This window comes from Miniopterus schreibersii, assembly GCF_964146895.1.
Source record: "Miniopterus schreibersii genome assembly, chromosome: 18".
Lineage (NCBI taxonomy): Eukaryota > Metazoa > Chordata > Mammalia > Chiroptera > Miniopteridae > Miniopterus > Miniopterus schreibersii.
The window spans coordinates 7,591,429-7,605,468 of NC_138121.1; the positions used below are offsets into that span (position 1 = coordinate 7,591,429).

At 52.7% G+C, this 14,040-nt stretch overlaps 1 protein-coding gene across 2 annotated transcripts; it reads right to left on the reverse strand.

Annotated features, from left to right (window-relative positions):
• Positions 1-2,987: 2,987 nt before the first annotated feature.
• Positions 2,988-13,687, reverse strand: SHKBP1 (SH3KBP1 binding protein 1). Of its 2 annotated transcripts, none has more exons than XM_081117803.1 (18): positions 13,565-13,687; positions 13,283-13,336; positions 13,105-13,150; positions 12,925-12,998; positions 12,573-12,631; positions 12,268-12,348; positions 11,145-11,306; positions 10,973-11,063; positions 10,693-10,883; positions 10,052-10,167; positions 9,342-9,429; positions 9,123-9,239; positions 6,775-6,945; positions 5,583-5,738; positions 5,168-5,264; positions 3,919-4,097; positions 3,517-3,631; positions 2,988-3,399 (listed from the first exon to the last, which is right to left on the reverse strand). In XM_081117803.1, the coding sequence occupies exons 1-18, from the start codon at positions 13,648-13,650 to the stop codon at positions 3,168-3,170; spliced, it is 2,115 nt and encodes a 704-aa protein (XP_080973929.1). In that variant the 5' UTR covers positions 13,651-13,687; the 3' UTR covers positions 2,988-3,167. The 2 variants fall into 2 exon arrangements, with proteins under 2 accessions (XP_080973929.1, XP_080973930.1); XM_081117804.1 differs by having other exon boundaries at positions 2,989-3,399; positions 3,517-3,628; positions 13,565-13,673.
• Positions 13,688-14,040: the final 353 nt, after the last annotated feature.

Consider the following 14,040-nt stretch of genomic DNA (forward strand, 5'->3'; position numbering starts at 1 on the left):
CCTTTTCTACAGGCCCCGTGTTGCAGAGTTTCAGACTCAACAAGCAGTAGCTTGGTTCTTCAGAAGGCTGTGGTCTCTGCCCCTCAGAGGACCCAGGCTCTGCTCCTGACCCACTGGCTCCACTCCCAGAGCTCCTGCTCTGCTCCCCTCCACTGGCCACCCCTAGAGGTTATCAGACCCCTTTCCCTGCCTGAATCTTTAAAGAATCCCAAGAGCACCCCTCCCACTCCCAGACCTGCAGACTCTCCCTAGAGAATTCCAGTCCCCTACCTTCCTAGAGACCTCTGCCTTTAGGAGCCCCAAGCCACAGAGGACCCTAGGCCCCACTTGCACCCCCTTTAAAGGGTTCCAGGCTCCAAGCCCTACTCAGGCCCTCAGAAGACATCAAGCCCCAGCCCCTTCCCTTCATTACAAATTCAAGGCTCCCCTTCTTTCCTGGGGATTACAAACCCCTTCTCTAAGTTTCAGGCCACACTCCTCCTCGCAGAGAACTGGGGAGTGGCCCTACACTTAGGATCCCGGCGGGGTCTCACCGCAGGCTTCGCGTTTTGCAGCGTGAGCCCCGCCCCAGGCTCCGCCACACCGAGTGCTCAGCCACCCGCCCTGACCGCAGGGCAGACCCCGCACTAACACAGCCACAGATCCAGCTTTGTCTTCACGCCCCGCTCCTGCTGCGTCTTCCAGTGAAGGTGCACAGGGTGCAGAGGGGACCCCTTCCCCCTCCCGGGTTATAGCGAGGCATCCCGGCTGACTCACAGCCACACTCACACCATCACTGCTACCCACAGCCATCCACGCCTCCAGCCCGCTCGGACACCTGGAACTCCCGGCCCACCCCCCATGCAGGGACACAGCCTCCTGAAGCAGCAACGACGGCAGTCGAGCCCCATTCACGGGCATTCGTGGGCTGTCCTGGCGTGATGATGGAGTGGCTGTTCTGCCCTCTGAATGTGCTCCGCGTTCCTGTCTTTGTGAAGCCCCCGCGATCCCTGCTAACATAGCCCCGCAGGACAGCGTGTCCCTCCCCCCTGTTGCCCCCCTCCCTTTCTCCTACCCTTGGCTGGAGCATTTGCTGGGGGCGCTGCCGAAATGTCTCCTTTCTGCCAGGGATCCAGGGCATCTTCAATGCTCGTTGCTAGGCAACAGCCTCTGGCTCACCACGGCAACTTCCGGAGAAGGCACAGCCCCCCCCCCGCCCCCCACTCCCCCAGCATTTGGAATCCCCAGCTCTCAATCTCTACCAGTGCCACTATCTCCCAGGGGTGTTTCTTTCTTTTTGAATTTTTATGAATTTATTTGAGCCAAACTGATGACATGTGCCAGGAAGCAAGATCTTAAATGCTCCTCCCAGGGTTGTTTCTGTGTCACTTCTTGGATCCTTACTGTTTTCAACCCTTCAGAACCCCCAGAGTTCTAGAGTCATGGCATTTCCAGAAGCTTTCTCCCAGTGAGCAGAAACCTACAGTTTTATCCCTTGTATTAATGAACAAAAATCTCTTTAGTGTTCTAGGTTTTCTGACCTTTTCTCTCAGTTCTAGAATCACCAGCATTCCACAAACATGTGTGTTCTAGATTCCCTGGCATAGAAAAAGCTATCTCAATATCCCAGATCTGCAAGCATTACAAAATGCCTTCCTATTCTAGATTCCCTGACATCCTAACATCCCTGTTCTAGACTCCCTGACATTCAAGCATCCCCCAGTGTTCTGAATGCCCTGTCATATAAAAACATTTCTAGAGTTTGAGCATCACAAGCATTTCAGAACACCATTTTAGAACCACTCACCTTTTAGACCTCCCATTTGTGTTCTAGATTCTTTGAGAATCTAGAACCCCCACCATTATGGATTTCTTGGAATGCAAACAAACCCTCTAGTGGTCTATAAGGGTTGACATTCCAGAATACCCCTATGCTCTAGATTTCCTAGCAATCCAGATACTTTTCTGTGTTTTATAATTCTCAGCATTCCATAATCCTTGGTGTGAAAAATATTCCTACTGGTATAGATTCATAGATATTCCAGAACATTCCCATTCTAGAATTACTGACTTTCCAGGCCCTTTCATCAGAAAACTTTTAAAGTCTGGATTCTCTGAAATACCGGGAAGAACCCTAACATTGTTCATCCACTAGAACTCTAGAATATCCCTGTGTTCTAGATTCCCTAACACTCTAGACCCCTCTTCATCATGTTACAGAAGCTCTAGTATTCCAGAAACTCTGGGATTTTAGAATTAACATATCCTAAAATCCCTTGTTGCTAGTCTGACCCACTTTGTCTCCTCTTCATTGGCCCAAGGAAAAGATGCTAAAAATTTCCTTGAGGAGTTACCATAGTAACAGGTATTATTTGGGGGGAAATCCCAAGGATGTCAGGTTGGGGTGAGCTGAACCTGTCCCATATGCCCTCTCAGGTGTGGGCAGGAAAGGGGTAAAAGACTGGGCAGACAGGAATGTGGGCAAGGTGTTTGTAGTGGTGAGGTTTGGGGTACAGATGTTAAGGATGTGGCAACATCTGTGTTCCTGCCAACCTGTAGCCATTCATCCCCACTTGTGGTAACAAAACCCTGAATCACCTTTCAGAAACTCTTCCTCCACTGTCAACGTGGGACTGAAGTCACCTCCAGGCTAGTGAGGTCACATGACCCCTGGAACAAGGGAAGACCTCCATCCACTGGCCATAGTGATTGGTTCAGGCCATCTGACTCACCTCAAGCCAATGAGAATCAGTCTTGTGATTTTTGTGACTGCTAGAGAAGATAAAGTTGCTAAGGAACTACCTGGAGTTATCTTGGCACAGGGAGGGAAAAACCTGACTGAGAACCCGTGGACCCAGACATGCCTAAAGCTGAAGTGTAAACCTATACATTTCCTTTCTTTGCTTAAATTAGGAGACAGATGTCTCTGAATCTACAGCCAGAGACCGTATCTCTCCCACCCTTTCCCTGGGGGGTCCTCAAATCTTATAAGAATGTAAGCAAGGTGTTGGCAGTGAGAACTTTATTATGGGAGGGTGACTTTGGCTCCAGAAAAGGGGGATGGGGAGAACTAGTAACAGTGACCACTCCAAGGAGACCCTGGCCCTGAACCCAGGGCTCTGACAGGAAGCGGGCAGGCACCCGAGTTCCCAGGACCTGGGCATTCAAAGGCACCATGGCAGCTGCATTCAGAAGGAAGTTTCATTGAGCTTCATCTTGGGGGGTACAAGGGGAGCCCCAAGACCCGTAGAGGGCCGGGGGGCTGGTGTCGGTGGCCGTCGGGGCTCTGGCCCACTTCGCACGAGTTCCTGGCAGCGTTCCACGAAGCTGCCTCCCCCACGGCGCCGGGCCTCAGCCTGCGGGGGGCTGGGGCTCCCACGGCGGCCAGACAGGGAGGTGTTGCTGGAGGCTGAGTGGAGACTGAAGGGGTGATGAGGGTCAATGCAGGCCACCATGGGGCTGCTGGGTCCCCCTCCAAGGCCACCATGTTCTGTCCTCTCCCCCATTGCACGGCAGGGGAAGTGAAGCCAAGCCTACCTGGTGAGAGAAGTGCGGGGTGAGGGGCTGGGGAGAGAGCTCCGCGAGGAAGCCAGGGGGGCCAGGTCACACTGCTCCAGCTGTTCCATTAGCTCTTCCTCTGTCAGGCCACCTGCTGGGGGGCAAGCAAACAGGGTCAGGGGACAAGACAAGGCTTACAGGGCAAGGGACAAAGGTCATGTGCAAGGATTGAGGCTAGGACAGGAGAAAAGATGCACAGGTCAAGGGACAGGGTTCGGAAACAGGGGTTGAAAAGAAAGGGCAAGGAGGGGTTGGGTGGGGGGCAGAGAAGGGTCAGAGGGCAAGGGTTTGGGAGGGACACTGTGATGGAGGAGGGTGTGGAGAGGGGTTCAGGGTGAGTCTGTGTGGCTCGGGACAGGACTGAGGTGGGGCAGGGAATACCAGGGGCTTGGCCGAGCCCATCCATGGCGGTGGTCAGGTCCCACATGGCCAGACTGCCGTTGGCCTGGCCGGTGAGCAGGTAGCGCCGGGGCCGAGAGCCAAGCCGCCGGGATCCCTCACACTCGAGCACCGTGAAGGCAGTGGTGGGCGAGCCATCCACCGAGCGCACAGAGCACACGCTGAGAGGGAAGGGGAGGGGTCACCGTGGCCACACCAGGGCCTGGCCTGGTCCCTCTTTGCATCTCTACAACCTTCCTGGGCCACAATCCCCACCATATTGATGCCACTCCTGCCTCCGCCCCAAACATCTTCATCCTTCCCCAATCTACTCTCTTGGGTTCCGGCCCCGGGGGGTGAGTAGTCTCTTGGATGTCCCCTGCCTGCATACTCGCCATGTGTCCCAAGTGGGCCTAGGACTCTCCTCCAAATCTGCTGCTCCCCTCTTCCCACCTCAGGGAAGGCCTGAGTCTCATCCTAGGTGCTTCCCTCACCTCATTGCTGCCTTGGCGGTTCCTCAGTCTCCTGCATCTCTCCCTCGGCCCCTCCTCCCTGCTCAAGGCATAACCCCGGTCACGCCCTGCCCTCTCCAGCCAGGCACCAGTCCAGTCCCCTCACTGGGCTCTTGGCCTCCTATCCACACTCCAGTTCCTCCCATCACAGCTGCCAAGGCTCTGGCTCCTGGTATACGCAGGACAGTCTCAGTGCTTCCCTTCCATCGACATGGCCCTGCCCTTTTGCAGCCCCATTGTTCACCTCCAGTTCTGTGCTCTGGCCCCCAGAGACCACTGGCACTTCACTGGCTACTCTCTTTAGCCATTCCTAGCCTTTGCACAAGCTGTCCCTTCAGCCTGGCACGCTCATTCCTAATCCCTAGGATGTCTGCTCAATCTCCTCTTCAAGAAAACCCTGCCAGGCCTCCTTCCCAGGGTGGAGCCAACACCTCTTCTACAGCTTCCTGGCCCCCCATCCCAGCCTTGAACCCTCTGCCCAGGCCCCCTATGGCACCTGACTACACTGGGCAGTCTCTAGCTGAGGTCCACCACAGGCACCAGCTTCTCCAGGTCACTCCCACCTGTATGTGTAACACCTTTGATACCTCCAGCCCCCAAGCATGGACCAGGCTCGTGCTCCCTGCCAGCCCTTGCTCCTTAAGTGCCCCTCGGCTGGGATCCCCTTCTGGCCTCCATAACCTAGCTGGCCTCTTGCCTTCTCCTCTGACCACCCTCCCCGCTGGATGGACGATCCTCACCGCTGACCAGTGGATGAAAGACGCACGAAGAGCTGGCTGGCGCTTGGCACCACCTTCTGAATGAACACCTGCTGGTCATCCCGCTCGCCGTAGGGGCCTAGGCCAAGCAGAGGTGATGGTCAGGCTGCTGGGTCCCTAGGACCTCCAGACCCCAAGGCTCTGCCACGTCCCAGGACTAGGTCCCCATCCCTAGACTGCTGAAGTTGGGTGGGGTCAGAGAGGGCTAGGGGTCAGCAACAGTCAACAGGGTTAAGGCACATAAGGGATGGGATGATCCCAGGTCAGGTGGCAATCAGCAGGAATTAGTGGGGGCAACAGAATTCAACAGGAGGAGCTGGGGGTGAAGGGAGGTCAACAGGGGTCAACAGAGGCCCATGGGGGTCTGTGGGGTGGGCGGCCAGGGGCTAGGAAGCACCAATGTCATTGCCAGCACTGCAGCCGCCATGCCCGTCGGCTGACTCCAGTGCCAGGATCTTGAAGGAAGCGAGTGGGGTGGAGCCAGGCTGGGTGGAAATCATGCCACGGAAGCGAGTCACAGACCATGTCCGCACGTGGTTGTTGTCAGCACAGACTGAGGGGCAGAGGGCAGCAGGTAAGTCCGGGCTATTGCTGCCCAACCTTTCCCAGCCCCAACAAATTTCAATTGTCAAGATTCAGGGCCCTCTGAATTCTTCCCTAAAATTCCAAATAGTCAAAAATCCTGTTGGCCCTGCCTCCAAAATCATTCAGAGCCTGATCTCACCTTATCCTGTCCGCTGCCTCTAGCTGCTCCTGTCCATCCCACCTCCTGCCAGGACCACCGCAGCAGCCTCCTCCCTCTCCTCCCTGCTCCTGTCCTGTCCCCACAGCCTGTCCCACATGCAGCCAGAGGAAGCCTGTGCGCATCTGCACCAGGTAACAGCCCTCCTCTCTCAGAGCCCTCCTGTAGGGCCATCTGTCAGGCTCAAGGACACAGTCTTCTCCATGGCTTACAAGGTCCTATTGACCTGCCCCTATCAATCCACTCCACTCCCTTGCCTACTCTACTCTGGGCACACAGGGCTTCCCCCTTTCCCTCAGATACATCAAATATCCTTTCACCACAGAGCCTTTGCCATGCCTGTTTCCTCTGCCTGGAATGCTTGTCCCCACAGATCTGCACTGTTCACTCCCTCATTTCTGCTCAATGATCCTTCCTCAGAAAGGCCTTCCCAGAACCCCGTGCTGGCCTGTGACCCTGGCACTCTCTAGCCACTCGCACAGCTTGGTTTTTCTTCCTGGCCCTCATCATTGCCTGATATCAATTTATATTTTTATTAATTTGTCTGCTGTTTCCACTAGAACATCAGCTCCATGAGGGTAGGGACCTGACATGTTTTGTTCATCACTGCTCAATAAACATCTGTTGAATTGATGGATTAATCACTCTCCCTTAGACTGGCCCCCTTTATAGTATTCTCTGACTTCTGCAATTACTGTCCCAGGTCAGACTTCTCTCCCCACTGTAGAGGTCTCTCCCTACACAATGTCCCTCCCCAGTGGAAACCCTCATCTACCCGGCTTCATGCTCCCACCCGAGCCACCCCTCCTGCAGGAAGATGGGCACCTGAGGCAGCCCGCAGGCCTACCTGAGATGAGATGCTTCTCCGACAACATGATCTTGGTGACGGGGCTGCGATGCACAGTGAAGGTCTGGAAGAGCTGAGGCCCGGAGCCCACGGTCTCCGGGTGCTGCACAATGACTCGAACGCCCCCTGAGCTGGTGCCATAGGCGATCTCAATCCAATTCCCACTGTCACCTGATGAGGCAACAAGGAGAAAGAGGGACAGGGTCACAGAGGGACAGGAACCAAGGCAAAGAGAGGCAGCCAGCCAGCCAAAGAACAGAGACAGAGTCAGGAAATGAGAAAGAGGGAGAGATGATAAGGGGGCGAGAAGATGTGGAGATGGAGGAACGGGGACAGAGACTGACAGACCAGAGAAAGAGAGCCAGAGATGAAAGTTAAGACGAAGAGAGGCAGAGCTAATATGAGAGAGAAGAGAGGGAAACTAGAGAAACAGGGAGACACAGGAACTGAGAAAATGAGTCACAGGGAGGGATATAGAGACAGACAAACAGACATAGACAGAGAAGGAATTAGAGAGAAAGGCAAAAAAAACCCCAACCAACCACACACACACACACACACAAAACACAGAGACATATATAAACAGACAGACAGCAAGACAGGAAAGTGTAAGCCAATGTGTCTGAGGGACTCCTCATCCTCGCCAACTTTCCAGATGGGAAAAGTTATTTTCCAAGTGTCAGAAACTCCATGGGCCATTTAAAAGACTGGCAGTAGGGAAAACGTGGTTGTAATATTTTGCACAGCAACTAAAAGCAATGGATTAGGGTTATGCATCACCACCTGGATGGATATTAAACCTAGGGCAAGGCGAGCAAAATAAGAGGGCAACTGAGACAGAGACCCAGTACTGTTTACACAAATTCAAAACCTCCATGATGACCATTTTATAAGGACACTTACATATGAAAAGATAAATGTTAATCATGGCAGAATAGTGGCACTTGGCAGGAGAGGGTGGGGAGGAAATGGATAAATGAATGAAATAAGAAAGAGGCTTTATGGGTGGGCGGATGAGTGAAAAGGTGAAGGGGAAGATCACTAGAATTAGTAGGGTGATCACACGGTAAGGTTTAAAAATGTCGAATCACTATATTGTACACCTGAAATTAACATAACTAATATAATATTATATACCAACTGTACATAGTTTGTTTTAAAAAGAAAGGGGCCTTACATGATGACATGCTGTGAAATTAGGTGCAATATTAATCTATTCCTGCTAGAAAAAAATTTACCGTGACCCTTACTGTCCACCATACAGACAAGTTCATTTGAAGTGAAACAGTGACCTTTGTGTAAAAGCTTAAACTACAAAGCATCTAGAAGAAAACATGAGGAAATCTTCACACCCTGGGGGTAGACAAAGATATCTTAACATCGAGAAAGCACTAACCATAAAAAATAAAATCATTAACCATTATGCTAAGTGAAAAAAGCCAGACACAAAAGGCCACAAATTGTGTGGTTCCCTTTGCGTGAAATGTCCAGAAGAGGCAAATCCAGAGACAGAAAGTAGGTTAGGTTTCCAGGGGCTGTCAGGAGGCAAGAAGGAGGTATGATGCTAACAAGTTCAGAGTTTCTTTTTGGGATGATAAAAATCATATTCTGGCCCGGCCGGGCGTGGCTCAGTGGTTGAGCATCAACCTAGGATCCAGGCGATCGGAGTTCGATTCCCGGTCAGGGCAGATGCCCGGGTTGCGGGCTCGATCCCCAGTTGGGGGGTGTGGGAGGCGGCCCATCAGTGACTCTCTCATCATTGATGTTTCTATCTCTCTCGCTCCCTCTCCTTCCCTTTCTCTGAAATCAATAAAGATATATTAAAAAAAAAAAATCATATTCTGGAATTAGATAGTAATGATGGTTGCACGACCTTGTAAATCTACTAAACATCACCAATTGTACACTTTAAAATGGTGCATTTTATGATATGAGAATAAAAACAAATAAAAATCAAGCTATATCTCTGTATTTGAGGTCAAGGAAAAAAACCAAAAAAAATCATTCCCAGTGACAGAACTCAGCTTCATCCACTGTAAAACGTGATTCCTGTTTTTTTTTATGGGCATGCAAGCATCACGCCCTATTCACAGAGATGGGAAAGAAACCCAGAGATGAACGGCTAGTGGCCTATTTTGCCCCTGGTGGAGAGGCCCACCACGGTGCAATGACTAGAACGGTGCCTATATACAAGTGGTGCTCAGTGAGTATTCACTGAATGACTAAATGACAGGTAAATCTGTCTCCTCTTCCATTAACTCTCACTGGGTCATGCGACACAGCAGTGGGAAAAGAACAGCAGGCTGGGGTGGCTGCTGATGGCAGAGGGGAGCCAGGTCATAGCTTACTGGTCTTGGGGGTGAGGTAGACACTGAGAGCTGTGACCCCATCTTCTGCAGGGTCCCGGTAGAGCTCACTGACAAGGAGGTCGTTGTCCTTCATGCGCAGGGGGAACTTCTGCACATCTGCAGTGGGCAGGGAAGGTAGAGCGGGTTTGTTCAAGGTGCCTCAGCCTCCCACCTCCTCTCCCACTTCCCAGGGGAGGCTCGCAGGAAACTGCTCCTCACCCACGTAGTAGATAGAGCCGTTGTTGCAGCCCAGGAGGAGGAAGGAGCCTGCTGCATCATAGCTGGTGATGGGCTGCACCTCCTGGACCTGCAGGCAGGCAGGGCAGGCTATGGCCAGGAGTCCCTCCTTGCCTTTGCCTCTGCAGTGCCCACTCCTGGCATGCCCTTCCCTCCTCATTCCGGAACCCACCGGCAGTTTCTAGGCCCACTTCTCTCCAGCCCTGACTGCTCTAGGCCTATCTCGAGCTATGGCTGTCTCTAAATGTCTCTTGGTCAGCATTTTGTCTCGTAGCCTCTCCTTGACACTGCATCTCAAACACTCACACTTTGGCAAAAGAAAACAACACTGCAGGGGTATTTATTTTTTTACATTTTGGACATGGCTAGGGGTAGGTGCAGAGAGAATGACAGATGTTTGCATGTCTCTCAATGGGTTTCTGTCTCCTACACTATCTCCCCTCACCTGCTCCTCCATCCAGTGCCTGGAGAATCCTCTTTCCTTTCCAAACCCACCCATCTTTCCTGTGAGCTTGGCAGCCCCTCTTCCAGAAAGGCCTCCCTGATACTCCTTATGCCTTTAACACACACACCCAGGCTCTGGCCAACTGCTGGGCTCGCTAACTCTCTCCAGATGGAGTGGGACACTGAGGAACCCCTCCCTGGGTCTGTACAGTCTGGACACCTGGGAAAGGGACAGCCGGAACTCTGACCTGCCAGTGTTTGGTGACGGCATTCCACACTCCGATGCGCCCTGTGTGGCTTGTAGCGATGAGCTGGTTCCCGACAAAGAATAAGGCCTCCACGGGCACCCCCAGATGGAAGACTCCTGTCGAGAGAAAGGAGTGCTCAGCCAGGACCCTGCTTCACAAGGGAGAAGGGGGCTGGCAAGAAGAGTTCTGAGGGCCAGGAGTCAGCTGGTCAAGGAATCCTTACAGGATAGAAGATTCCAGCAGGAATTATAGGGGTTCTCCTGAGGATCTAGATTCGTTAGGGAACAGATCAGTTAACAAGTCAGATTTCTAATGGGAACACAGAGTCTAAGAGGCTTGAGATTCCACTGGCACAAAGAATTCCAACAAAGCAAAAAAATCTAAGGCAGTGAATTCTGACAGAAGACAGAATTGTATGTGGGTGGATTTTTCTACCAGGCCAAGGGATTCTAACAGAATACAGAACTCTGAAGGGTTGGAGCATCCTAATAATGCAAAGAATTCTTATGGGTGTAAGAACTGTATAGTGGGGGTATTTTAACAGGCCACAGAATGCTAACAGGGTAGAAAATTCTGAGAGACCATAGGTTGGAATAAAATTCTAAAGGGCAGAGGCTTCTGGAAAAAGCCTGGTGCCATACCTATCTCAGAGCCACCGCCTTCTGCCTGCAGAGCCCACAGAAGGATCTCGCTGCCTGTTGCTGCTGCCACCATCTTGTCATGCTCGCCCAAAGCCCCACTAAGGACCCGGGCTGTGAGTGCCAGTCGCTCGATGGGCCAGTCCAAGCGGGGACTGGAAAACACCAGCTGCCAGCCAGAGGCTTCCTTCAGCCTAGAGGATTGGGGGACATCATCAACCCTCACCCCAAGCCCTCCCATCACCAGGGCTCAAAGCCTCCTGCCACCACCCTCCCCAAGCACCTGTAGCAGACAAGAAACTGGGTATAGGCCACGGCAATCCAGTTGTGATGCCCACATACAAGGCGCACCATTCCTGGCTCCTCCGGCAGCCCTTAGAGGGGAGAGCAAGGATCAGGGCAGGGTCCCAGGGGCCCCACTGGCTGTCCCAGCCTCCTAGGAGACAGAAGCATACCTGATGGGGAGGGAGGAGCTTTCTCATCTAGCATTCGGCCCAGCAGCCCTGCATTGCCCAGGTTGGGGGGCATGGTGTTGCTTCTTCGAACAGGTGCTGGGCGTCCCCCTGCCTGCTGGGGCCCCACCAGGCTGTGCCGGTTCCGCCGCTTCATTGGAAACACTATGTCAGGGAGAAGGGGCAGAGTGACAATAGCTGTAATAATTGTAATTATAGCTATGTAGCAAGCCCTTAAAATATGCCAGATACTGACTTCCCCATGTGTAGAATAGTTTTCTGATGAAAAAAATTTAGGTGGTATGGAGACACGGCATTAAGTGACATTGAATTACACAGCAAGTTACTCCCTTTTCAGTTCCTTTCAGCCCATCACAAAGGAAGAATCAGTTTGGTGATGCCATATAGATTTCCTCCAATATTTGCTAATCTTCCCTTTGAAAAATGGAAACCTGCCCCCTTGGCAGACAATAGTATCTAGCCAGTTTAATAACACTTTATGTTTGGGTCTTATTTTCGTGTTTACTTATGATATAAAGGTAGAGATATAAAGCTTCCATTTAAAATGAATTTTTTAAAAAACTGGATAAAGCTAAGTTAAGAAGACAAGAGTATTGGTCTTCATATTTGGCAAATTGCATGAAGGTAGTAGATATTGACTGAGGTTAGGGAAATAAAGCAATAAGTTGAATTTCCCCCATTCTGTTCTTTCTACCAATCAGCAAAGCTTAATGGACTACAGTTCCCAATAACCACTGGGGCATATTTTCCACGGCCAGTGGGCTGGCTGCACCAAGGTCTCATGGAGTTTAGTCAATAATACCCTTTAATAGTTCTCCCCTCCATGCAAAGGACCCCAGTTCTTCCTAAGCCTTCCCACAAAGAAATCAATCCTGGACTATGGCTCCCACCACAGTCTAGCACATGCATTGGAGCCTCAAGGGGGCCCATCTGCCTCACTGCAAATGCTGTTTCCTACTTCCTTTCTAAGCATCCTGCCAAGCATCTGATTTAGGACTACAGCTCCCATAGTGTCTCAGGGTTTGTAGCACAGGCACCCAAGGGCTGCAGCCTTATGGGAAATGTAGTCTTTATTCTATCCACTCCATCCCTTCATAGTGCCCACCTGGTGGAGGCAGGTAACCATTGAAGAGAACGTTTCCACAGGAAGATCTATCCAACTCTTCCAGCAGCTGCAGACGACGAACTGAGGGAAAAAGGACTTGAAGGATGGGACTTGGGTACTGAGGCCTATTCCTTCCCCCCTCCCCCATCTCTTTCTCCACAGAATATCATCGCTCCCCTGAGACCCAGGACCAAATCCAGTGCTGTCAGCTCTAACCCAACCTTCTTTCAGGAGAGAGGGAGAGGGGGCATCACTAGAGAGCTGGTTTTCTATGCAGTGAGGTTGCTAATGGGGCCCCCACTTACCCAGAGGAGTGAGTCCGTAGAACTGTGCTTCATGGAGGAGGCTGGAACCGTGGACACCCCTGGGTAGAAGAAATGACTAGGGGTCAGGGTCTGGGTACTGGGAGTGGGCAGAGAATTCTGAGGAAGAAGTTTTCAAAACTGCACAGGGAATTCCAAGAGGTGGAAAAATTTGACGGGCTCAAGGTTATAAAGAGCGATAACATGGCCTGTGAAAATGTGTGTGTGTTTGGGGAAAATTGTAAGGATACACAATTTAAATATGATCAAGGAGCTTAAGTGAACATTCTGATGGGAAAGAGATTTCTCAGGGGGCGAAGACCACGGGGTACTCCCCTCTATCCTCCATACCAACCTGGGGTCCAGCTCTTTGGTCCGCAGAAAGTTGAGAATGGGGGCGAAGACGGTGGGGTCCCTGTCGATGAAGATCTGCGGGGAAGGGGTGCAGAGGGTGGATGGGGCAAAGAGCGGGGCTGAGTGGAGGTCCCGTCCCTCCTCCTACCCGCCGCCCCATTTCAGGTCTTGCCCTACTCACGGCTCCGGTCTCATCTTTCAGTGTCGAGATGCGTCCGCTCAGAAGGCTGCAGGGAGGGGACACAGAGCAGGTGTCACGGGCCGGGGCGTGTGCGTGCGGGCGGGGGGATTAGGTCTCCCCATACCTTCTCCTCCCGCCGCCCCCCTACCCCCAGCCCCAAACTCGCTCTCCCAATCACCTGGAAAAGAAGGAGTCTGGGATCCAGGTGAGAGTCTGGCGAGAGGTACTGAATCTGTGCGGGGAAGGTGAGCGGGCGCGAGATGATGCAGGGAGGGTGAGGCTTACCGCCCCTACCCGGGACCTGGTGCATTCCCCACTCTCCCCGGGCGCCACTCGAGGCTCCCGCGCCTCCCGAAGGGGGCGGAGCAATCCTTGCGGACCGGATTCCCCCGGGGGAGGCGAGTTCTCCAGCCCCGCTCCCCGCCCCCGAAGATGGGCTTCAGGAATCTCCTACACTCACCTCTTCCCTCCCACGTTCAGATGAATCACCTCCCCCGGAGGCCCCCGACCTGGGAAGCCCTCAGCTGCAGGCGCCGCGGCTGCCATGGCCCCCAGGCGAGCCGGCTCGCCTGCACCCACTTCCGGGTGTACTCCCTGCCCCGCCCCCACCGCGTGCTCATTGGGCCAGAAACTCCTGGAGCCGCTGGCGATTGGACAATGCACTCATCCGTCGCAGTTAAATTCTCCGCCTTCTTAAAGGGGCCCTCCTTTCCTGCCCTAGACGGGGCGGACCCAGCGGCTCCTTTGGGGAAGTTTAATTAGGAGGAATAACAACACATTCCCTCATCTCTCTGGGGTTCCCATTTTAGGAATGGCACCTAGGTGCTTTGTCCGAGGCACGTGTTTAAACCTTAGTCCACGCAAGGGGGACATTTACATGTTCTATGCAGCCACAGGCTCTCCCTGCCCCTATCCTCCCAGCTGCAGCCCAGGAAA